We start from the raw sequence: 24,319 nt of genomic DNA on the forward strand, positions 1-24,319 counted from the left end.
GCCTCAGAGATGGGCATCATCCCTCACGATCATTGACAGCTGTGGCACACATTATTAAGGAAATCAGCCAATTCTCAGGACAAAGCACAACATGCATGCTTTAAAAATAATCTTCAGCCCTGGTCTTTAATTCAAAAAAAGTGAATGAGGCAAAGCTTTCAGAGGAGACTGAGCCTTCTTTTGTTCAGTATCTACTTGTTCACATCTTGTGAGAGAAACTGAGCACTTAAATAGCAAAAACTAAATTCAAGCCATCATGGCCCAGGAGTAACGCCAACACCTGTATAGAAGAAGGGCATACTACAGCACAGAAAATCCCACAAACACCTTATCAATATGTGGAACACTATTTCTGTGACATGTATACAATACATATTTACATGGACCTGGCAGAGGAAAATACTCAAGGATGCTACCAATGGTAAAGTTAATAGCAAAACTTGTTCCATGTTTGACTTAATGGAACTTTTTAACACTGAAAGAGACAAGAATATTCAGAATTAATCATTAGAAGAGTGCTACAAAAATACTTCATGAATACTTTAAAGATGTAAACTTTCAAAGATTTCTCAAATCTGAGAACAATGAAATCATAGACTAATTCAGGTTATAAGGAACCTCTGGAAGTTATGTGGTCCAACTCCTGCTCAAAGCAGGGCCAACTCCTTAGCTACATCACACTGCTCAAAATTATATCCAGTTGGGTTTTGAATATTTAAGAGGATACAGACTCCATAGCCTCTTTGGGGAGCTTGTTCCCATGTTCAATCAACTCTTGTGATCATTTTTTTTCACTCACGATATCTAATTGGAATTTCCCTTGCTGCAACCTCTACTCATTTCCCCTCATCCTTTCACCATGCTCTCCACGAAGAGTTTGTCTCTGTCTTCACTACAACCCCCAATTAGGTAGCTGAAGACAGCAAGAGGGTTTCTACAACCAGTATCAAAACTCTTTTGTTTAGAACTACAACTAGGAAATTCCTCCCTATTGACAGGTTTTTGAAGAACAGACAAAATTAATAGATTGTTATTAGAAATCATTACTTCCGCTATTATGAAGCTGAAACAATGCAAAAAAACCCCAAGAATACACTCAGCTTGTAAGTTCTTGGAAAAAACAGAAGCAGCATGTATGGTGATTACTGGCACAGTAACTAACTACTACTCCTTTTGCATCACAAAGAACATTTCCTACTTAGTACCACAAGTCAGTATTGGTCTGTTTACTTACTGAAGGATCTTCTAGAAGTGAGAGGAAAGCTGACTGAGTCATTTATTAGAGTTAACCCAAGTTTGGAGGGGAAAGCAAGAGAGAGGCAGCAAGTATGGAATGCAACTGTGTGTCACTCCACAGCTTAAGAAAATGTTCACAAGCTCATTTGCCCCTTTCTCAAGTTGAGATAAAAGGGTACTGCCAATGGGAAGTTGCTCACAGAAGAATTAATTTTCAGAGTCATGCAGTACTGCCTTCAGGAGGAAAAGGGACAGACCAACAGCAAAGGCTTCTCTCATCTGTCTCCAAAAATTTAACCTGTCAAATTTACCGGACACATTTCAAAAGTCTGGATCACAAATACTGTTTTAAGTAAGATGATGCTGAGCACCTGTGTGGGGAACTAAGCAACGCAGAACTGATAGAGAGATTGTACTGTCAATATACTTACTGGTTTTTTTTAAGGATAGGTAAAACCTATTGTTTGGTACTTAAAAGAATAGAAACATTGCCCACTGGTATTAGAAGAATCATACAATGCTTACCTGCGACCACATTCTGAATATTTACCAATATTTTTTAGTATTAAGGCAGCTGTTAATCGGATGTGTTTAGTTATTGGTCCCTCTTTTTCATCCTACAAAAGAGGGCGGGGAAAAAAAAAGTAAGAGCCTTGTAGTAGCAGGCAACAATTAATATCTACTACTTGAGTCAAACAATACTAACTGTGAAATCTCTGAAGACAAGGTTTCTTGATCCCCTCCTTAATGCCATTAGAGCAGCACTCGGATGATTCACAATGGCCTTCTGTGCTCTGGGAGTAGAGGCAGTACCCCCTGCAGCTGGCTGCCTACATTAGTAAAGAAAGAATTAATAAAAATAAGCTTTGCACCACTTTCTAGAAGATTAACAACTCTGAAAATTTATTTTACATTTTTTTAACCTATCTGAACAGAGACACAAAGATCCATTAATACTTGGTGCTGATATGTGATTTGCCTTTTGTTTCCACAGAGATAAACCTTATTGCAAAGCCTTCAGAAGAGTCATGGGCTTTATTTTATGTGAAAAAACACTTCTCTTGAAGTACTGCTCATCACCCATGATATTTGTGATGGAAAAGTAATATATTGTACTAATGACATAGCCACTTCCTGAAGTGTATCTATTTAAAGGAATGTTTAGGAACTGTGGAAGTGTTCCTATTTAAAGGCTTTAACAGGAACTGTGATAGCAACTATGCAAATGTCATCCGAGATTTGGCCAGAGAATGTCCTTAAAATATAGCTATTCAAAACTCGACACAGGTCATTGGGACCATTAGACACTAAGACAATATAAAACACTTATTAACTGTGGTTAGTGAGGAGTAATATAAAGTAACACAATTTAAGTTATGATCTAAGACATAAAACATCTAGTTGTTAAATCAGATCAAACATTTGTAAAACCAATTACCTGTTACTGCAGCTTTCAGACTGAGATTAATAAATTAAGCAGGGTATTTTATAAAGCTGGTACAAATAACAAACATAGCGGAAGCAAATTCTCCATTTTCAGTATTAACACTGAAGTCAAAGCTCTATTTCATGTAAAACTTCGAAATTATTCATACAATTAAGAGTTTAGAATATATAAATATGCAACTTCACTTAACGAGTAAGACTCAATGTCATCTCAAAGTTTTGCCGTATCAATGGTGAAAAGTATCACCACACTTCGATATATTGAACAGCATTATTATGAAGTCATCTAATACCCTTGTAGGACCTGATTAGAAGTGCAAGTAGTGCTTACTTGCAAAGGCAGCATGAATCAAATATAAGTGTTTCATTTTTTAAAATGAAAGTTAGCCTGTAAGAGTATTATTTAGGCATCTTTCACTGTGAGTGAATATTCTAAGAATAAAACTTGAATTCTCCATTCAGAGAGACTTTCTTCATAATCTGAAATTCTAACAACAAGGAAACCTAGTTAAAAATTAGAAAAAGGGTTCACAAGTGGTTTTAAACCACAAAACAGAAAATTAAGAAGTAGTAACAGACAGACTCCTCCCTAAAAAACTTAGCTCATAATCACACTGTCATCCTCCCCTGAATGGAAATAAGAGTTTGAAAACCTTTATGAAGTAAAGGGAGAAGGGCAGGGGCTGAATGAAGAAACTGTTGGGCAATGACATATGTTTGTAGGAGACTGAGTACCACAGTAAAGGAATTATCATCTTCATTTTTAATTTCTGGAATATTTTTGTTTTCCTTATGTTGAGAAGAACGAGGATTCATCGGTAGAGGCTGTTCCGAATGTCTCACTTCAACAGCTATCATACTATATTTTAGAAAGTTGAAGTACTATTGCCTTGATTCTAGAAATACTGGAAAAGAGACAATTGCAATAAATTAGGAAGATATTAAAAGATTGTCTCCTCTTTTTGATTTTGGAAAAGAAGCTGATTAAAAGTTACTGAGACATCAAGTGGACTGACTTGTGTCTGTGGGCAAGTATCTCTCTCAAGAAACATCTAGATTTCTTGAATGTCTTTAATTATATTATCAACTTATCTTCAAACCATACCATTCATCTTGTGATTTAAAAGTTATCTCCTGCCCCACTCTCATGGTGCATGAAGAATATTTTTGGTAGCTCACGCTACCATCTTTGCTTCAGTGGCAACAAGGAAAAAAAATGAACGTGAATCCAAAAAGATTCAAATGCACAAAGCTACAGTCAACACAGTTAATTGCTAGTGCTACCTGACCTTCCAGAATGTAATATTCAGCTACCTCTGAAAACCAGAAGAGGAAGAGTTAATATAATACACTTTTAAAAGCAAAGAAATACAGAATTAAGGTATACAACCAACTCTGTAATGCGGCTTAATTTTGCCTACCTGGTTCTAGCAGAAACTATTACAGATTTTTTCAAGTATGTATCATGTTATGATAGACAGAAATGATGATTAGGGGAATGGGCTCTTGTTTGTTACACTGTGTTCCACAGATTTTACTTCCAGCACCAATAACACTCACCCTATCTGCACTCTCCGAGGTAGGTGTAGTTTTACTAAATGGTGAGGGATTAAGTGAAGAAAGTTGGCCTAATTAATGCCTAAAAGTTGATGGCTTACACATGCTTCATCTCAGCACCAGTTTTTTAAGTTGTTTCAGCTCCATACAAGAGTCTAGTCATATGGACTATCAGTGGTGTGCTGATATATCCGACAAGCTTCTAGGACTCAACAAAAAGTAAATTAAGCCAAAACCTTGTAAGTCAGCTTTCAGACGTGACCATGTAAGCCAACTTGAGGTGATGTGTTGCAGCGAGCTTAGGGTTTCATTTGACAAGTCACTGATTCTGGAAAGCAAATTATCAAGTCTTGTCTCCCTCATGTAGCTAGATGCTCTTTTCAGTTGTGTGAGCATAACTCTGTGGCAGTGCTGTAAGATTATGTGGGCTACCCATTATATATAATCAAAATATTCCTGTTTGTTTACTTCTTTGGTAAAAGAGGAGTAATGGAGACATGAGGGAAGAGAGTAAAAGTAATGGACAGGGAACCTCAATGATTTCATAAAACAGCTGAATGTATTAACTGTCATGAGTGGTGACAGAAAAAGGTCTCATCCCTTCCTTTTGTTCCAGCCCACCTCCTGTACTGGTGTTCAACTGACTGTAAGGCAAGCGTATTCCACTCATCTGGCAAACCCACTTTTTTGATTTGATTAGTTTTTTCTAAAACCAGAATTGATTTACCATGCAATCAGACAAAAACTAAAGCTAGTTCTCTCACTGTAAGCAGCGCATAGCCACAAGAAGGAACAAGGGATGGCAGGGAGAGTCAAAACATCCTACTTTGAGTAGTGGAATGCTCTTATTTCAACTTGTATTCTGAAATCACATCCTTAGTATCTTGTGATATTGCAGTCTCAGTATTTCAGCGAGAACTGGTTATGCATATAAATTCCTACTTTCTGAATCTGACCTAATTAGGGAATTCTGCCTCAGAAGAGGGGATGTACGAACGTTCCAATATGAGTACCTGTGCCAATTTTAAAGAAGCCTGTGAGGACACAGAGCTACTGGATGTGTTATCTGTGTGATGGAACGTTTTTGAAAAGGCAGAGTTGAGATCACATCATGCTAGTAGATGGTATCAGCCCTACACTTCCCACTTACCACGTATTTAAGACTACATTACCATCATTCTTCATTTTGTGGTTTTCAGAGGTCTGAATGTTGTTCAGTGTAATGAAACAAGGCATCATAAAGTAATCGTGTCTGTGTTAAGAAGTTTGTTTATATTAAAAAAATAAAAGAACTCCCAAACTAAATTTCTCAGCTTTCATACTCAACTTTCTCTGCTGCCTCCAGCAGCTCGGGAGCAATTTAACTAGCCACAGAACAGACTGCAAAAGTCTGCCTGGGACCATGTAATTACATCTTTAGCTTGCAACAAAGATATTCCAGTTAGTTACTAACAAAGACCTAGTCTTAATACACTTACACAAGTAACTGAACCCTGAATAACTCCAATGTTAACATAACCAACCCCACAACTGCACAGCAATGGGGTTGCGCTCTCCAATATTAATTCCAGATGGTTGAAATCAATTTGGGAAAGAGGAGAGCCAAAACTGATTCCAGGTAGCAGCACAAAATTAGAAGGCTCAGAGGAATTCACATTTATCTTGTTTACTTGTTTAAAGGAAAGTTTATTGCAAGAGTCCCTGGATCAAATCAGCCCAAATTTAGACCACAAAACTGGAAGGAATAAAGCAAGTTACAAGACAATCCATCTCAGCTGTATGAAACAGCTGAACTGTACACAACGAATAACTTTCCATTTGGATTACAAGCACTTTCCTGTTACAATAAAAGTTATAAAATGCTGTCCAGTTGGGAAAAATCAGGAGAATATATTGAGAACAATGTTCATCACAGAGTATTGACCCATATACCTTAAAGAATTACCTGTTCTTTTTATGATAACTGCAACCACATCTCCCACATCAGAATCTATTCCCGTTTTGCCCATTTTGTCTTCATTATAATGGACTTCAAATTTGATTACTGTTATAGACTCTACATATGCAGAGTTTCACCTAATAAGCCAAGTTATAAATACACAGATTTTTCCAATAATTTCTAATTCTCTTATTTTCTCTATTGCTAATGAGGGTCAGGTCTCTTACTTATTGGAAGGCTTCTGATTTCCTGCTTGTCCATGTTCATCTTGCTTTAATCCTGCAAGCAAAGCATCTCTGGAACAGTGCTTATCCTGTTTGGGGAAAAGAGAAAGACAATGAGAAAAGTGTGTGAAAATTTACCATGAAATTCCTACTATTTTCTGAAGTAATATGTGAAAGAAAATCTGCACCTGTAAATGGGTAATGAAGGAAAACCTCTGCCGCTGGAAAGGTTCACATCCTTCCCATAAGCACTGCCCTGGGTAGACATCTTTTCCTCCATGTTCAGTTGCTGCGTGATAGAAAACCTGTGATGGTGTCTGAAACCACCTACAAGAAGAGGGGAAGGGGAATTTAAGCTTTTTTTCCAGTTAATGGTAAAGCACAAATATCGCAAACATAAACCCATACTGGTTTATACCCAACATTTTTATTTTCTGAAGCGAGACAGGCATTGATAAATGAAAAGTTGTAAAATTTTAAAAGGAAAAACATGTGTATATATATTACCAGTGAGCTACCAATAAATGGCAATATGATTTTGTCAAATCCAACTGAAATATCATGGTTCTGTTTCTCTATTTATACTTTACCGAAGAAATAATGCATGTTAACTCCAACAGATCCATTGTCTGCAATACAGGTAAAATACAGTAATAAATTATAAACAGCTAAAAAAGCTGAGTTTCATGTATTCCTTTTCCTGTTTTCCTTCTTTACTGGCGGTCATACTCAGATCTTATTTAAACTTTAATTGGGAAAAAGAGATGCACACCATTCATCCCATTTGTTCTCAATACCGCATGCTTCTCAAAACTGATGGAATAAGAGATCAATCTAAAATTAGTGCTCTTTAGCACCTGAATTCTAAATATTGGGAAAATGGCTAGATATCCTTTCCTGATGTACACAGAAGTCGAAAAATGTCACTTATGTGACCCTGTTTAACATCTTCACTTAAAACTCAATTTTTAAGTCATAGAATCATAGAATAGTTTGGGTTGGAAGGGCCCTCCAACGATCATCTAGTCTAACCCCCCTGCAATAAGCAGAGACATCTTCAACTAGATCAGGCTGCTCAGAGCCCCGTCCAACCCGACCTTAAATGTTTCCAGGGATGGGGCATCTACCACCTCTCTGGGCAACCTGTTCCAGTGTTTCACCAAATGAAAATGACTTTCCAAAACCTCAAACTAAGCACTTTGCCTGCTGACAGCCTCAAAGCACAGAACATGAGGTATTTCAGCAAATTAAGTGCTTCTGCATCAATAGAAAAGATTAAGTTGTCCGAAGCCTGACCCTGTAATACTCTCAACGGTATATTTTGTGTTTTCTGTATGTTCTATCTGGTGAAAGCACAGGTGTGACATACCTTACAGTGAGTTCAGCCTGATAAGGCCTTTCTTCCATTTCAAAGTGGCAGAGAAGTTACAACTCACTGTGAATGCCACCTCAAAATACTGGTGAATCAACAGTTCTTAGATCTGTATTTTCAAATTGTCACGCAGACAAAAGATGTGTTACTGTAACGTATATCAGATGGTAATAGAGAATCACTATATTTCAAAAAAATATTAAATGAAAATAGTGAATGACTCAAACTGTGGGGTTTTTTTTTTTAGTCTAGATACACCTTAAAATGTATCTCAAGCATTACAAATTACATCCCTTACTTCAACAGAAAAAAATTGGCCAAAATAAACAAAAAGACTTAGCTGCTTACAATTCATTTCAATACAACTAACCCAGCTCATCAACACCCACTTAAGGTTTGGACAGAAGAGGTCTAGAAACCTAGTTGCTGCCATTTGGGAAGTCATTACCACCAGCTGTCTTCACATACTTGCTGGACCGATGCCACTGGCGCAGCAGTCTTACCGAAGAGGAAACACATGCACCCACCTCAGCCACTGGTTCACATGCCAGTATTTTAGTTTTAGTTATCAAGAAAAGTATTTGTGTTAAGATGTTTGACTGAACTCACTGGGCTGAACAGTGCCAAGAGGGAGATGACCTCCAACCAGAGACTTACAGCAAGCAGCCAAGGATGAAGCAACGTCTTAAACTTACAGCAGTCATTTATGGACAAGTTCAAGTCAGAACTCTCAGCATATGAATAGCAGATCAGTAGGTGCTTTGATCCAGCCACCTCCTTCCACATCCTATTACTCATTTCAATAGCGTCCATTATGCAAATATACTTGCAATCAATACATAGGCCTAAGTGTACAGATAGTTACCTGAACCCCATAAAGGCCTCAAAGAGCTAGTTTCACCCAGAGACAAGTCTTAGTTATAAACGGAATCCTACTGCAATAACCACCTGTAATACAGCAATTACCTTCTGCATCAGCAATAAATACTACTCTCTTAAAAAGCATTCATCTTTTCCATGCCAGTCAACTATTACTGAAGAGAAGCTGGGAAGGAGAAATACCTGCCTCTTGCTGTTGGTCCAGACAGCCCACAGTAGGAAATGAAAATAAAATGTTTTACATCTACATTGGCTCCACAGCAAAAGTTGATGTTTCAGAGGACAGAAAGATGTCTTTTCACAATAAAGGGGCAGTCAGTATGTAATCTTAAGCCTGGCACAAACCTATTCATGAATAATTCCTGGCATGGATGAAACAAATTTCATGGCATAAGTGAAACCCAAAATGTAGTTTAAAACCTTTTATTCAACATGGCAAGGCTTTAAGAAAAATAACGCTATTTCAGCTATGTTGATTCATTCACTATGTAATACATTCAGCGTTATACTTCAATCACTGATCTAAGAAGATTCAAATTTACTACCATTTTGCAGAGAAAAACTACTTTTCCTTAAAGAAACACCTAAACATAGTAATAAAAAAAAGCTTAAGTACTGAGAATACGGGCAGTTGAGTCTAGACTCTTGTTTCCCACTTAATTTCTCCATCATTCTGTTCAGCTGCTGAACAGAACATTAAACTAATAGCTGACTTGACAGGCAGTGGAAATTCAATAGCATTTCCAATTTACTTTTTAAATACAAAGCAATTCAAGAGCAGACATCTCCTGCCCACCTGTGAAACAAAATAGCAGCTTTTAAATTAAGCTGAATACAATTAGCAGTACTTGCAGACAGCTGATCTTCAAAGGAAAACACCTACTTTCTGTTACATCCTCAATGCAAAGTAGTGTTCTGACTGACACCTTTTAAGAGTTTCACTTCCACTTCAGATACTAAACCGGAATACATCTGCGAGAGGCCAATCATTACAACTATTTGCATAATTGGGCCTGATCTGGTTGTGGTCTTCAGACACTACTAAAGCTGTTGTATTTTATTTCAAAATCTTGGTATAGTGTTTCCTAATTCAGTTCTAAAAAACAAACCAGCAGAACCCACACCCACGCCACTGGAATGTTGCTGACTGCAGCAGCCAAGTTAGCAAGTAGGAAAAGAACATACTATTTTATTCATTCATTTTTATTCTGATTCTCAATAAAATGTTTTTGAAGGCCTTCACTGCCTTCTGCAATACATCCTGGAAGGGAAACTTAATGCTAATATGTTGTGAGAATTAAAGTAAAGAACATGCATAGAGAAACAGGTGCAAATGACTGTATCAAATTTGTCTCCTGTCATATCTTTCCGATTAATTGTGAACACCACAAAAGAAACACTGTTCTATCATTCTACTATGATGATCCTGCCTGCTTAATACCTAGGAAAAAAAATTGCTAAGCAATCATGAATGAAACCAAGTAGTGGATGTAAAGTTCACACAGACTAATGACCCACTCAAAAGAATCTTCTTGTTTCCTGCTTAAACAACCCAATAAAAACAGCTAAGATTGAGAGCTACAAATAAAACAGTTACAATAACAGGTGGCAATTCCAGATTTTTCTATGTCTGTTAGAAGCAGGAAGCCTACAGGAGATTTGATGCTCCTGTTTTTAATCAGGCTGTTGAATGAATATGAATAAACAATATAGATTTGAGGAAGATGCTAACTTAACATTTTGGTTCTCTCTTCACCACAGAGAATGCTGAGTGTAATGTTTATCTAAACTGGTTTTAGGCTGGGACTGAAATAAATATTTTAAAAGTGAGAGACAGCGTAAGAACAAGAGCTGTGTGTCACATGGACTACAATCTACCAATGCAAAAAATCTCTGAAGGCTCTTGAAAATAATGAAACTTAACCATGAACAAAAACCAGTACAGTAAATAACAACAGGAGAAACTAAAGCAACAGAAATAATACACTATCTTTGAAATAAAACGTAGCATCAACTTGTGAAATACGGGCCTTGTAGCCCTTAACTTCAGTCTCAGGAAAACTTACTGGAATAGTATTTTAAGACAGACTTACAAAAAGACTGATAATGTAAGGTAATCATAATTGTATTGTTCCTCCTCCTGCCCCAAAATTTGTCAGCACGATTCACATCCTAGTTCACACGTGACATCAGCTTGTTCCATGGTTAGATGTCACCTCAACTCTACACAACTCATCCTACATAACTGTAGACATAGAAGAAAGTTGGTGACTAACTTATGCTTCAAAACTGTAGTTCAGCAAACTCTTCAAGATGGTATAAATTGGCGAGGCTTCTGCTAAGAAACCACCCCAGCTTTTCACTTCCACCTCAGTACAACCCACTCTTGTACTAACACAGGTGTTCATGCATCTATTGTGCAGCCAGTATAGTATGGCTCTACGGTTATATTTATTAATAGTAAAGAAGTAAAGTAAAAAGTAAGTAAAGCCTTACATGTATTTCTTACATGGAGAAGCACCACCTACCAAAGAAACAAAAATCACTTTTAAGGTGAAAACAGGGCAATGATTTAAAAAGCACCAGATCTCTACAGTACCAGTCATGAGTCTTATCTAAAATCCCTATGTCTTGCACTGACTTAATGATCTTTGAATTATGTTTGTAAGGAATGAAAGAAACAGAAGTTACTGAAGGACAGTTAGTACGTAGACCCCTGAGTCTGTATTCCTCTAATTCTGTTCAAATGCCTCATTTTCACCATTGGTTCCAAACATTTGAACTTCTCCATCATTTTATCTCAACTTCCTGAATGTCTACACACCAGCTTTCCGACAAATCAGCTCATCTTTATGGTCCCTTTGTCTTGTCCTACAACAAAGTGTCTCACCCTTTTTCATGCCCATCCTATATGTTCTGCAATTTTTCTCACTGTTTTCAAAGTGGCTATTTGACAACTACCTTTGTTTCACCAATCTGTACCCTTCACTAAGCTGAAAACTAAGCATATTCACAAACCTATGTTATTTTAAAGATCAGTGTCAAGATACACATAATGATAACAAAGGTAGTATCATGTTTTTATAAGCCTACATACAAAAGTCTGCTAGCTCACTCCTCTCAAGTACAACAACAACAAATGAAAAAAAGTCCAATCATTGCTGTCTAGTCTTAAGGCCAAGTTCCTTTTTATTTCCTTTCGTGACAATGGAGTCCTGTGGCACACAAATGGTATTATAATTACTAAAATTAGTCATAATCTAAATAAGACTTTGATCAGGACATAGAAGTGCAACACCCTGCTCTCACAGAACAGGAAACACAAGAAAGAGTAAAAGCTGGAAACACAAGAAAACGTCAAGACATGATTTGTAACTGGAGTACATAACTATTTTTGTATTTGCAACACAGAGAACAAGCTTCAGAGCTAGGATTTTTTTTTCTTTTTAACTTAACTACATGACAATATTTTATTTATTACTGAAGAATCAATACACTACAAGAAAGCCACATAATACTCATTTTCTGCTCTGAAGTATAATTGAGAGCAGTTAAGTATCTTGCACTTCCCCATCTCAACGTCAGCTTCCTCAACACTTTTCACTTTTTCTTTTCCCCACTGACAAAGTATAAGTTAACTTAGGAAACAGAATGGATAGAACTTGTAGAACCACCTTCTATATACAAGCATCTGTTACATATTAGTAAAAGGTAGTTAAATAAAGGAGCCATTTACTTTTTACAAGATTGCCACAGACACATGAAGTTCTGTCCAGGTTTTTTCATTTGCTCTGCATGCTGACTTGCTGCAGTGTATGAAGGCGGCTGCAAATTGATCTGCTGGCCCTGTACTTGCACTGTTGGTATCGACGTTGCAGGTGTGCTCTGTAGAAAAAGTTAAAACACAGTTTTAAACAGGGCTTATTTCAAGACTTGACATACAGTTTACTGTTTGTTCAAAGATCTTTTGTTTCACACTTTAATCCACCACAAGTTTTCAGATTTTAACACTTTGAACTCTGAAGAAGCATTAATAGACACAGTAACAAGGGATATACAACTTTTACACTGTAGTATTTATGCAGAAATTTCTAATATTCAAATTACTAAACCTTATGCCCAAATTCAAATACAGAATTATGACTGCAAAGGAATTTCTCAAGGGGACTAGTGGAGCAAAGGTCAGCATTAGTTTGCAAAGGCTTTATTTGTTCTTCAAGAAAAGAAAAAAACATGCAAACTCAAGGGGTTGCAATATCATCAGCACAGGGAGTAGTTTGCTTTCCTATGTAAATGTAGGAGAAAATATTGCTAAAAGAAGTAAAATGAGCACTGATACATCTAAAACTGCTTTACGTTCTTTGATGAAATGGTTTTATGTGCTGCATCTGTGGAATTCTTGAACTGCCGCGTTAGTACACATCAGCTTGTGTTACAGAGCGTGTAAGAAAAGGTAAATTGAACAATGCTGAAGAAACACTATCAAAGACCAGTAGGCTCAAACTATGACATACCATTTTCTCTATAAAACTTGGCAAATGATATAATTCTTCAAGCTCTTGTAAAACCAGCCAGCACATGTACCTTTATACAGAACACCACATGCCTGGAATGCCTAAACATGCTGTACAACTTGTATACAGTGAAATATAAACATTTCAGAAGGGAAAAAGATGTTCCCTTTGCTCCCTCGCAATATTACAAGACACTTATTTTTACAGTGAATAAAAATTATCTTAAAAGTGACCTAAAGAAGATAAAAACAAAGCCAAAATATGTCAATTTTATTTCTTTTTCTGAATAATAGATACCGAACGCTGGACTTTCCATTTCAGAACAGTGTTTATGTCAGAATACCTTTTCTCGTCTTTCTTTTTTCCTGGAAGGTTCTGGACAGCAAGACTTTTATAAAGATGATGGCAATAAAAAAACCTAAGCTTTTTAATATTATCTAGGAATGAAGACCTAACATCTTTTTCTTCCCTACTGTTAGAAAAGGAACATAACACTCTTTTAAAGAGACCAAACAAAACTACCTTCAATTCTGTGTTTAAGAATATTATAAAAGAAGCACTTTCAAATGGTGCACACAATACTCTGTTTACATCTTTACAGCTCTGTTACTGAATAGCTTTAGACTTTAACTGTAAAGAAACAAAACAGTTAAGTGCAACTTCTAACATTTCATTTGCATATCGATTTCATGTTCTCTTCCTGCTGCTCTCTATTGGCATTGTGGACAATACTCACACAAGGTAACGAGTTAGTAACTCTCACAGATTGTACAACGCTAATAACATGACCAAAAGGACAGCAAAAGTGGCTCATCAAAACCAAAACACTTCCCATATCCAAGCATAAATCCTGATAAAAATAAGGCAAAACTCAGCAAAAGTCCCGAACACAGCACAATTATTCTGTGATGGCTGTGATCTGCATGTGTGAAAAGTTGTAAGACAGGACTCTTGAGTCCATTAGTCATAACTACAAATTATTTTGAACTCAGCAATGATTTTCATCTAAAGACTGCTAAGCTATTTTACATACTGGGTAATGAATCTTCACAATATATCTTTTAACAAAAGGTAAACACAAGTGGAGCCTTTAAGATCAACAACCCTTTAACAAGGCATTTTTAAAGTGAAGCTGAAAGTAAAATCATTGAGTGTCAGCAGTACAGTTTGTTTTGCGATCTTCACTTGGCATTCTGATATCAATACATTATGATGGTCTTTATGCGACTTTTTATCCCTATAGAATAGTCCCCATCTCATTTAATGTGCTGGAGAGAGAGTGAGCTTACTGAATGAATTCAGTATTTCATTTAATTCTCATCATTCAATGTGTGGTTCATGTATTATTTACTCCATTCTAAGCAAACCCTGCAATTAATCCAGAATTATGAATTTTCTCAAGGGTTGTTCTGGCAAGCTCTCCTAGTGGTATTCAAAGGTTTTAATACCATCTCATTAAAAAATTGTTTATTTTAAACAAGGAGATCTGAGATATACAACACAAAATGTTACACGCTGAAAATGAAAGAGCACAGAAAGGGAAACAAATTTTCAGGACAAAAAGTTGAAATTCAGTTTCCCCTCCAATTTCTTTCTACCCTTTTTTTTTTTTTTTCAGTAAGGGGGGAAAAGCTGATAAATAGAAATGTGCAAAATAATTGTCATTGTTTAGAAGTCTCTTATTACTGCTGTACTGCAAAGCAGTTTCGCTCAAACTTGTAGCATTAGGCGGTTACAACTTCCATGTATTTTTAAGTCAAATCTATTGCTTGCCTATCAACTGTGCTGATTATATTTTAAAATCAACAGATAAAGCAAAGTTGCATTTGTTTTCCTAGGTTTTATTTTAGAAACATAAGTTCTATGTTCGAACAGCTCAAAGCTTTCCTCTCTCTGTTCAAGAGATCAGAAATACTGCTAACTTTTGTTTTCCTTTTTCCCCTCCATTTTCATGTATTGATTTAGTAATGCATGATATATGGGACACCACTAAAATCAGGTATGGTCTTTGTTTTTCAGAAATGAAACTCCTTTTTTCCAGAAATGTACCTACAAATACTTGCTATGTGCTACCTAGTTTACAATACTGATATGCAATGATTATGTAAACTCATTTCTTTAACATACGGAACCATGACAGACATTTAATTTTTCCTAATAAAGTCTTTCTGGGAGAGGTAACATTGAAAAAAATTTCCCCATGGCATAAAGATTTCACAATATTTCCTCCTCTAGCAAAAACATTTAAAGATTCCAGGTTCCTCAAGAAATCAAATGGCCAGTACTCTAGTACATTTGAAAGCACTTCATGGCATCTTTTTATAATCAGATTAGACCTCTCCATGATATGATTTGCAACTGCTGCCACTGAGTACTCTTGCAAATCAGATCTCACTGGATCTCGGGACTGAAAGGTAGCTCTATAGCAGCATCACCCATCTCAGTATGGTTTGCACTGATCTCTTAAAACTACATAAATACAAACTCTTAATGCCTGTACAGTCTACTTACAGAACAGATATTACAGCCTACTTTTAATAAGCAGAAGGAGATTTTATATCTAGACTGGGTGACTTTAGATCGGGGGTGGGGGAGGGAGGGGGGAAAGTCCAGCATAGTCATGAAGACTAACACTGAAGCTAAGAGCTTTCTGCTAACTAGAATGGACTGTTTACAAAAGATACTAATTTCTTCTTATGCGTAAGAACTCCATTTGGGCACATGAGCTCCCTATGTGGTCAGAATAACAAACCCTATGGCTTGGGGCCAGAAATGGCCTCCACCTCCATTTCACAGAACCAATGGTGCCATTCCCTTTATGTATTAATGGATAACTCTATTTTAGCGTGATACCTGCCCATTTTATTTAAAAGGCCTACTGTGCCATCAGCAAGAGAACACACTGCATCCCAGTGTGATGGGGGTCCTGTTGACATATAGAGCCATGTGCAGTTTAAAAGCATTAGGCTGCTTTTTTTCCTCCCACCATTAGTATGTGCACACCCATAGTAAATACATTTAACTCAACCATTAGTAAAAATATTTTTTAAAGTATCACAGGATTTACGGTTTGGTATTACAAAATTTTATATTTAGCTTCTTCATGATAACGAACATATATAAAAAGGTAACCTATAAGCTAAATATGAATATAGCAGGATTTGAGTGTGAGGAAAGGGTCAGGTGGATGAGTAGGCACTAAAATAAATGTTCTTTTCTTGTTAGATTAATGAAGTTTAAGTCTCCTTGCAACAGTGTGCTTCTCAAGTGAAGAGCGATAAAAGCACAGAGATTCTGTATTTCAGTACTTCCAGCTGAGAAACTCATTTGCTCTGTGGCTAGGAATGAATTACACCTCCTGGAGCTACACACCTGCTTTCTGGTGCATGGTAATTCTCAGCTTCCCAACCAACAGAAAGCTGGAGCAAATAGTTAAGGCAATGCTCACACAGTTTTTCCCACCTAAATTTCCACACAAGCATGTTTCAAGTGGGTGGCCTTAAGAGAAACGGGTGTGCATTGTTTATGAGGAGATGACAGTGATGAGCAGGGAAGTGATTACTTTAAAAGCCAGATAAAGCAATTTAAATCAGATTTGCTCACTTCTAGGAACTTGGCATGATATCAGAGCATTCCTTCAAAACACACACCAACTGAGACAAACCAACATGGTTATGTTCAACAGATGTTTTGGAGGCATTTGAAGAGGAGTAAGAAAAAGTGGAGAAGAAAAGAAAGTACACAGGCAGGTAACTGCTCATTTCTTTTTCATCCACCGGTCCAGCACAATGCCTCAGGAAAACAATAATCCAGGAACAGGGAACACCGAAATAAAAGAAAAGGAAGCCAAGAAAGTAAAGTGCCAGTTCTGTCTCCCCTCAGACTACATTTCATGAGCTTAAAAAATACAGATGGAGATATAAGAAAAAAATTGCAACACTGTGTGTATCACGTGTTTCTCTTCTGACATAACCCATGTACCCATAGCCCAATTTTTTATAAAAATGCAAAAAATAGAAAGAAAAATCTTTAAAGTCAGTATATATGTAGTTATTTTTCAATGAGCTCTGCTGAGGCGTACAATTAACATGGAATAATCACAGGTTATACACAGACGATACCTGTACTTGTCTAAGTGGATTTCGATAGCACCACATGGCCTGTCTCATAAACAGCAAGTGTGTAATTTTCATTATTTTAGTAGGCCATTTAAATCAACATTTTTCCCCCAAAGCATATAGTACCAGCCCATTTCAAACTACCATTCATATCATGAAACAAATCTTCTCTTAACTTTTACATTCCCTTAAGGATTATTTCACTCTTCTTCTTGCTTTCCTTAGTTTTCACATTGCTGCTCCCTTCCTCCCCTATTTGTTTGCTCTTCCTTATCTTCAGTTCAGGCGTCTTCCCTTTCTCCTCTCTGCAGTTCGTGACAACTAATCCTGCTGTAGTTGCATAAGCAATACTCTCCTCCCTCTTCTGTCCTCTACATCTCCTTTTTCAGCCTTCCTGTTGGGCTTTAATTTTATTACAAATTTTCTTCTTCTAACCTTTTCTCACTTCCCTTGAAATACAAGCTCTAGTTTAAAATAAAATTTTAAGATGACAAGCAAATAGGAAATCACACACTAACACCTTCAGCAGCTATGAAATTTTGCCATAGCTAGTATCCCTTTATTCCCTGTCCCTCATCATTTTTTCTCTCCATTGGGTTGTATTTATAATGAATTTCATACTGTTTGCAGAAAAAAACATGTTCTCCTATTTCTTCTGCAAGACAGCCAGTATACATTAGGTACTGCAGAGAGGATAAAACAATGTAGATGCTCAAGTGAAAAAAGTGTTCCTTAGCTGCTGCCTTTCAAAGAGTCAGGGACAAGGAAGCTGCTTATCATACAAGGAAGACTCTCAAAATGGGAGGGAGAAAAATAGGAGATTATACAGGGCCTAGCCTCAAGAAGTCATCAGTAAAACTCACACTGAGTGCATGAGAATTTCGCTACATCTTAGTATTTCTGGATGTCTTAAAGATACTCCTAAAAGCAGACTCAATATTAGAAATACTTAACATCTGCTTTTCCAGAAAAACAATGGCTATTGCAGCTGCTCAGCAGCTTGGGGGGGGGGGGGGGGGGAAGAGAGCTGGCCAGGATGATTTTGGTACTGTTTATAGTCCAACACATTAATTTTAAAGGAGTGGTAAAGATCCTTAAACGTCTTAAGCCAAACTATGATGTTCATTATATCTGAACAGAGTACTATAAAGTGGGTTCTAGTATAAGTCAGTACTTAGCATTATCATGATAGACATGATTCATAAATAGCCACATGTAATGATTAAGGCAATTAGCTAATGAATTAGATTGTTCACCAAGATCAAAACTAATTAACTGCTTTTCTCCCACATTCCTGTAATTTTGAAGAAAGGAAGGGCATTGTACAGACAGAAGAATGAGCTAACTTCCATGGAAGCAGATATTAAACGAAGTTATTTTGATCTGCAAATTTGTACTGAATGGCAAACCCAGCTGGCAGCATTTTTGTTTGTACAGGTAATGGAAAATGTAGGAACTATTAATGATAGTGATATTAGTGATAGTGTAAAAAACAAACTATCAGCACAGAAAATATTCTTTTTTCTTTTTTTTCCTTCTGTTATCACAATACACATTATCTAATACAAATGAAATAGTTAACTGTATTACTCCCCTCTTCTCAAAAATCTGAAAGTCTGATAGTTTAGTAGCTGTTTGAGACACAACTGAAAATTCTTGTCAGCCCCATGTCCAGGGAATAAATAACCACAGATAATATTTATTCCATTCCAGAGACATAGCCATACCATTTTCTATTTCAGCCAAATCCTTAGCAAAGTTATAACAGAAATTCAAACTGTGTAACAGCTAAAGACACTCACTGTAAAAACCAACGTATAGCTAATATATCCACACTACAGAAAATCTAGTGCATTGTCCCTATGCTGCCAAGAGACACTTTCATTTTGGTCATATCATTTCTAGTAAGAACAAAGATAAATAACATATCAGAAAAATACAGATGTCTCTCTGATAAAACCTAAGTGAAAATTTAAGAGTGAGTTCAAAGACATTTTAAGAACACAACTCTGTATGGTGTGGCAGTTAAAAGAAAAAAGTAAAGACAGAAAAAAGAAAGAAAACTTGTTAACTGTTAGTCCTGATTTCTGACAACGAGATAAAGGAAAGTCAAAAGAGCTTTCAACAGAAACCTAACTTGACACAGAAAAAGAAGTAGCGCTAGCCATGACTTGTGGAATTTTGAGTTCTAGCTCTGTTTAAGTCCGTAAGGTCTATAGCTGCTACCTTGTCAAAAACAAACAAACAAACCCCCAACCAAACAAACAAAAAAGGAAGATAAGAAATGAAAGACCTGTCTTACCTCAAGGTCAAAATGCACTAATGTACACTCAAGACTTCATTTCCTGTCTCTGGTCTGTCAGAACTCTGTGACTGCCAGACTTACTATTCTATTCTTTTTGCTCCTATTCAGGTTAGGAACATTTTTTGGAGAGGGACTTTCTGTCCATGTACAAAACTAAAATAAATTCTAGAGACTGGATTAATCTCAAACATGATTATTTGTACTTATTAATACACAAATGATGGCCATACCTCATTTCTAGTAAAGTTAGGGAGTAACCACTTTCAAATGGTTAAAAAAGTTGATCAAGAGGGGAAAAAAAAAAAAAGCCCTCTCCGAAGTTTGTCAAACAGAAAAAAACCCCCAAACAATGCTTATTTTATCGATAAAATAAACATTACAAGTATTTTGTAATAAACAAATATTTCAACAAATTTACAAAACAATACTTCCTCCTGACTGTAGTGAACCCCTGAAGCAAGCCTTTGAAGACCACCTTTAAATGCAAGAACTTAAACTCATTTCAGCAAGCCAGATGCAGCTGCAGTGATTAACTTGCAAAAAACCATATTCACCCCTCCATAAGCAATAATGACCAAGATGCAGAACAATACTGACATTTTTACAAGACCATACAACCAATCATTGTTGTTTTCAGAACAGTTAATCCTTTAAGGAAGAAATCAGTGAGCAGAAGTTCTTTCCTTACTGCATATTATCAAGCTACAAACTATTTTAAATTCCACTGTTGTCACTGACATTGAAGAAGTATGCAAACTATTAGAACTTTAGTCCGTGAAAGAACAGAAACCATCATTTTCTGAATATTTTAAATACTATGCAAGAGATATTGACTAAGTTCACATTTTCACCCGCGTTATTTCACAGCGTTAGTCAGAATCACAGTTAGAATAAACAAAAAGAACACTGCAACATACCTGTGTGACCATGCTTTGTATATACGTGGTTGGATGCTGCTGCTTTTGTTGAACAGCACTTTCTATTGCTACTTTCGCTACAGTGCTTGGATCCGCTCCAGCTGGCACAGCAACCATAGTTGCACTGCAACCAGCATTGTTGGGGTCACTGATTGTAACAATTCTAACTCCTACTTTATTTGGAATTCCTGGAACAGTTTCCCTGTCATTATCCTCTGCTGGCCTCTTTACAGTTTTGCATTCTGCTGTGCCATTAGTAGACCGAACTTCGGATGACAGGGTAGACTGGGACACTCTAGGTCCTGAGTGTGGAACTGCTATGATTTGATGCCCCTGTATAACAGAGGCTGTAGATTGTGGTGAGACAACTACACTTGGGCGTTGCTGAGGCACATCTGAATTCAAACTTGAAGCTAGAGGTCCATTAGGTAAATCAGTGTTGGTACCACTAAGTTGCTGGGTTAACAGTTTTGCAGCCTCCTGTGTACCGCTTACAACAGGTGAACTACTCAAAGTTAATACAGGCCCATTAGAAATTCTTTCCCCTTGATCACCTTTGGCAGTATCTTGCTGCGTGGCATCCAAATTCCCTTGTTGTTCCACTGAAGATATCTCACCATTTCCTACATGATTGGAAGTTTTGTGATTTGGAATGTTTTTGCTCAAATGAGAACCATCTCCTTTATCAAAATCACAGATTCCATTAACTAGGGGCTTCTTCAAATCACTTTTAATTTCCTGTGTGTCCATTTGTTCAAAGTTCTGCTTTCCAGGAGCTCCGTTCTCACCCATTTCTAATGATGGCCCATTACTGACTTGTGAGCACTGATTGGCCTCATTCTGAGTTTTCCCTGAGTTAGAAGGAGGTAGACTGGAGTCACTATACTTTCTCCCATTTAAAAGACTTCCCACCTGCATTTCATTTTCTTTTGCATCCCCATTGCTGGTGTTTGCAGCTCCTCTTCGGCAGGAAGGATTCTCCATAACTTCAATTTTACGTTCATGAATGTGTAAACCTGTTGCTTCCTTTGCTTCTTCCTCCTTTTGGCAAATTATTTTATCACCTTTGAATGGGGGAGCAGCAGTACATGGTGATTGTCCAGCTGAAGGTGCTTGAGTAGCTGGAAGTGTTTGCACCTGTAGCCCAACTCCTGTCTGCGCTCCACTCACTGCAATTCCTGCTGGAGCAATGATTTGAGTTGCATTTCCCTGACTCACAGTTGCAGTAGCAAAACTCGTATTTGGCACAACTGTTATCGTAACCTGGTTGCCAGTAGTCCCTTGGAAAATAGTTGCTGGGCTGTTTGAGATCAACTGGCCTGGCAATATCTGTAAATTAGAAATGGGTACTGTTTGTACTGCCCCTTGGGGCTGGATTGCACCCGGGACCAGCTGAACATTTTGCTGTCCAACCAGCAGCTGCTGAGCTGGAGACTGTCCTTGAACTCCAAAACCTGGTGCCTGGTTATTGGCCATCTGATAAACCACCTGAGGGCTAGGAGCTCTTGCATTGTTAGGTGGAGGAATCTGTGGAGCTGGGAGTATAAGCTTCCCCCCTGGAGTTGAGGGGCCTCTTTTCGGAAGAAGCAGTTGTTTTATCAGACTAGACTCACCAGAGTTAGGCTGGCCAACTCCTGTATTAGCTTGCTGTGACTGAACTTGCATTTGTATCGGTTGTTGTACCTGTACCTGCTGCTGCGATGATGCTGGTGAATGTTGCTGCTGCTGCTGCCTCTTTACAGAAAGCATCTGGCTGACAGTAGGAGGGGGTCCTTGTGACTGAGGAGTGGTAGATGAAGATGACATAACTGTAGGGACTTGATTATTTGTAACTGGACCTGGGGATGGTGAAGAAGATGGAGTAATGCTTGGCTGTCCAGTCAACTGGACAGTTTGACCCGCGGGAATAGAAGCTGGATTAGCAAGCACTATTTGATGAATGGCTGGTGCATATGTTTGACCTTGCTGAGCTGGCTGGCTTACGATCACTACACTTTGCTGGGATGGTGGTGGAGGCTGCTGCTGTGGCTGCATCGGCTGCTGTACCACGGCAGGTGGAACTTGCTGAGATGGCAGAGGCTTTGGTGCAATATTCTGAAACCCTACCCTAGATGTTGGTGGGTTTTGGACACCTGCGATTGTAACCACCTGCCCAGCTGCTACTTGGAAATTTTGAACTGTGGTGGCAGAAACGATGTTAGATGCAGAGGTTGTGACATACTGCTGTGGTGCTATGATGACTGTATCTTGTTGCTGGTTACCAGCAGAGGACTGCTGAGACGATGTCTGCCCAGGTTGTGATGATGTGTTGATTAGCTGTTGACCCTGTGAAACTGCTGAACTGCATGCTGGTATGTTTTGTACTCTGCCAAATATATGACCCTGAGGTACAGCTTGCTGAATTACCGTAACAGGAGTACCTGAAGGTATCTGTCCTGGTACCACTGCATGCAGTGGAGACTGCTGTTGAATTACAGGTTGGTGGTGAAGCAACGTCTGAGAACTAACAACGGTAACAGACGGCTGTTGTCCTGTAGTGCTGTGATTTTGATTAGAAGCTTGTGGTGCTCCTCCTACAGCAATAGTAACAGGAACTGCAGACTGGGGAACAGAGCTCTGTATTACTGTGGCCTTCACTACTTCACAGGATATTGGACCTTTATTCTGTATAACAGTCACTGGAGCATTTTGTTGCTGCTGTGTATGAATAGAAGGATTTTGTGGAATTCTAGAAACAGTCTGTGCCACAGTATGAACACCTTGAATTGGAAAAGACATCTGTGTTGCTGTCAAAGTTGAAGACTGGTTAATAGGGGTCCTCTGATAGTGATTTCCTACGCTTGGTAGCCCATGCGGGATTCCTGTTGAAATAAATACAGTAAAAGTTTGGAAGCAAAAATTATTTCAAAACACATTAACATAACAAATTTTTAAAAATCCAAGGCTTGACTTTGTAATTCTATATGAAGCAGTTTCTCTTCTCAGCTATACTGCATGTGAATTAATGATGCAGCAACAATGGCTTGTCTGCTGACTGACAAGTTTATAGGTTACATGTCAAATACTAGAATGGCATGCAAGTACATACTGCAATACTATTCCTAACATTGAATAAAATCAATCAAAACATGTAGCCCTGACTTACAACACTTTCAAACTATTTTCAAAAACTTTTGTCTTTTATTGTCATTTCAGAATCAATGTAAAATACTTGATATTTCATTAATTTAAAAACCTGCTGGCGAAGGAGACGAAGACACATCAGGAATTGCATCAACCCGGACAACTGGGGTAGACGAAGTTGGTTGCTGCTGATAGTACATCTGAATGGGAAGTGGTATAGCTCTCCTTTTCACTCCTACCACATGTATATGTGCTTGACCATTGTTACTTGGATCTTCTACTCTCTTCACTGTATGATTTGGAAAGACAGTTCTGCCAAACACAACATAAATCTATGTTAATAAACACAATAACTCAAACCCTCTTACAATGTTTTTGTTTTAACTAACTGCTCTTGTGTGCAGAGTAATTGCACTAATGCCTGCTTTTTTTCAATACAGCAAGATTCTCCAATAGCATCTGAGTATTCATCATTGAGGACTAGCAGGTCCACCAGATGGTTGGCCAAGATCTCGTACAAGCTAAGTGAAAACTACAATACCTCCAAAAACTACTTTGGAAAGAATTAAAAAGGACTATAAGCAGAGAAGGAACCCTACCAAAGATCCTGAAATAGAATGAAATAAAATTAAACAAACTCTAAACATTTGTTTCAATTAAAATTCCAAAACTGGATGTCTTTCAAACTC

At 37.6% G+C, this 24,319-nt stretch overlaps 1 protein-coding gene across 1 annotated transcript in view; it reads right to left on the reverse strand.

The window, feature by feature from the left end:
* The window catches only part of ARID2 (AT-rich interaction domain 2), a 105,343-nt gene that overhangs the window by 1,549 nt on the left and 79,475 nt on the right, over window positions 1-24,319 (reverse strand). Inside the window, exons 14-20 of the mRNA XM_050897239.1 lie at window positions 23,743-23,942; window positions 20,508-23,368; window positions 12,390-12,538; window positions 6,591-6,729; window positions 6,406-6,491; window positions 1,943-2,066; window positions 1,762-1,853 (exon numbers count right to left, since the gene is read on the reverse strand). Coding sequence (XP_050753196.1) covers window positions 1,762-1,853; window positions 1,943-2,066; window positions 6,406-6,491; window positions 6,591-6,729; window positions 12,390-12,538; window positions 20,508-23,368; window positions 23,743-23,942 — 3,651 coding nt within the window. The remainder of the gene's footprint in view (window positions 1-1,761; window positions 1,854-1,942; window positions 2,067-6,405; window positions 6,492-6,590; window positions 6,730-12,389; window positions 12,539-20,507; window positions 23,369-23,742; window positions 23,943-24,319) is intronic.

The sequence above is a fragment of the Gymnogyps californianus genome, chromosome 1 (assembly GCF_018139145.2).
Source record: "Gymnogyps californianus isolate 813 chromosome 1, ASM1813914v2, whole genome shotgun sequence".
Taxonomy (NCBI): domain Eukaryota; kingdom Metazoa; phylum Chordata; class Aves; order Accipitriformes; family Cathartidae; genus Gymnogyps; species Gymnogyps californianus.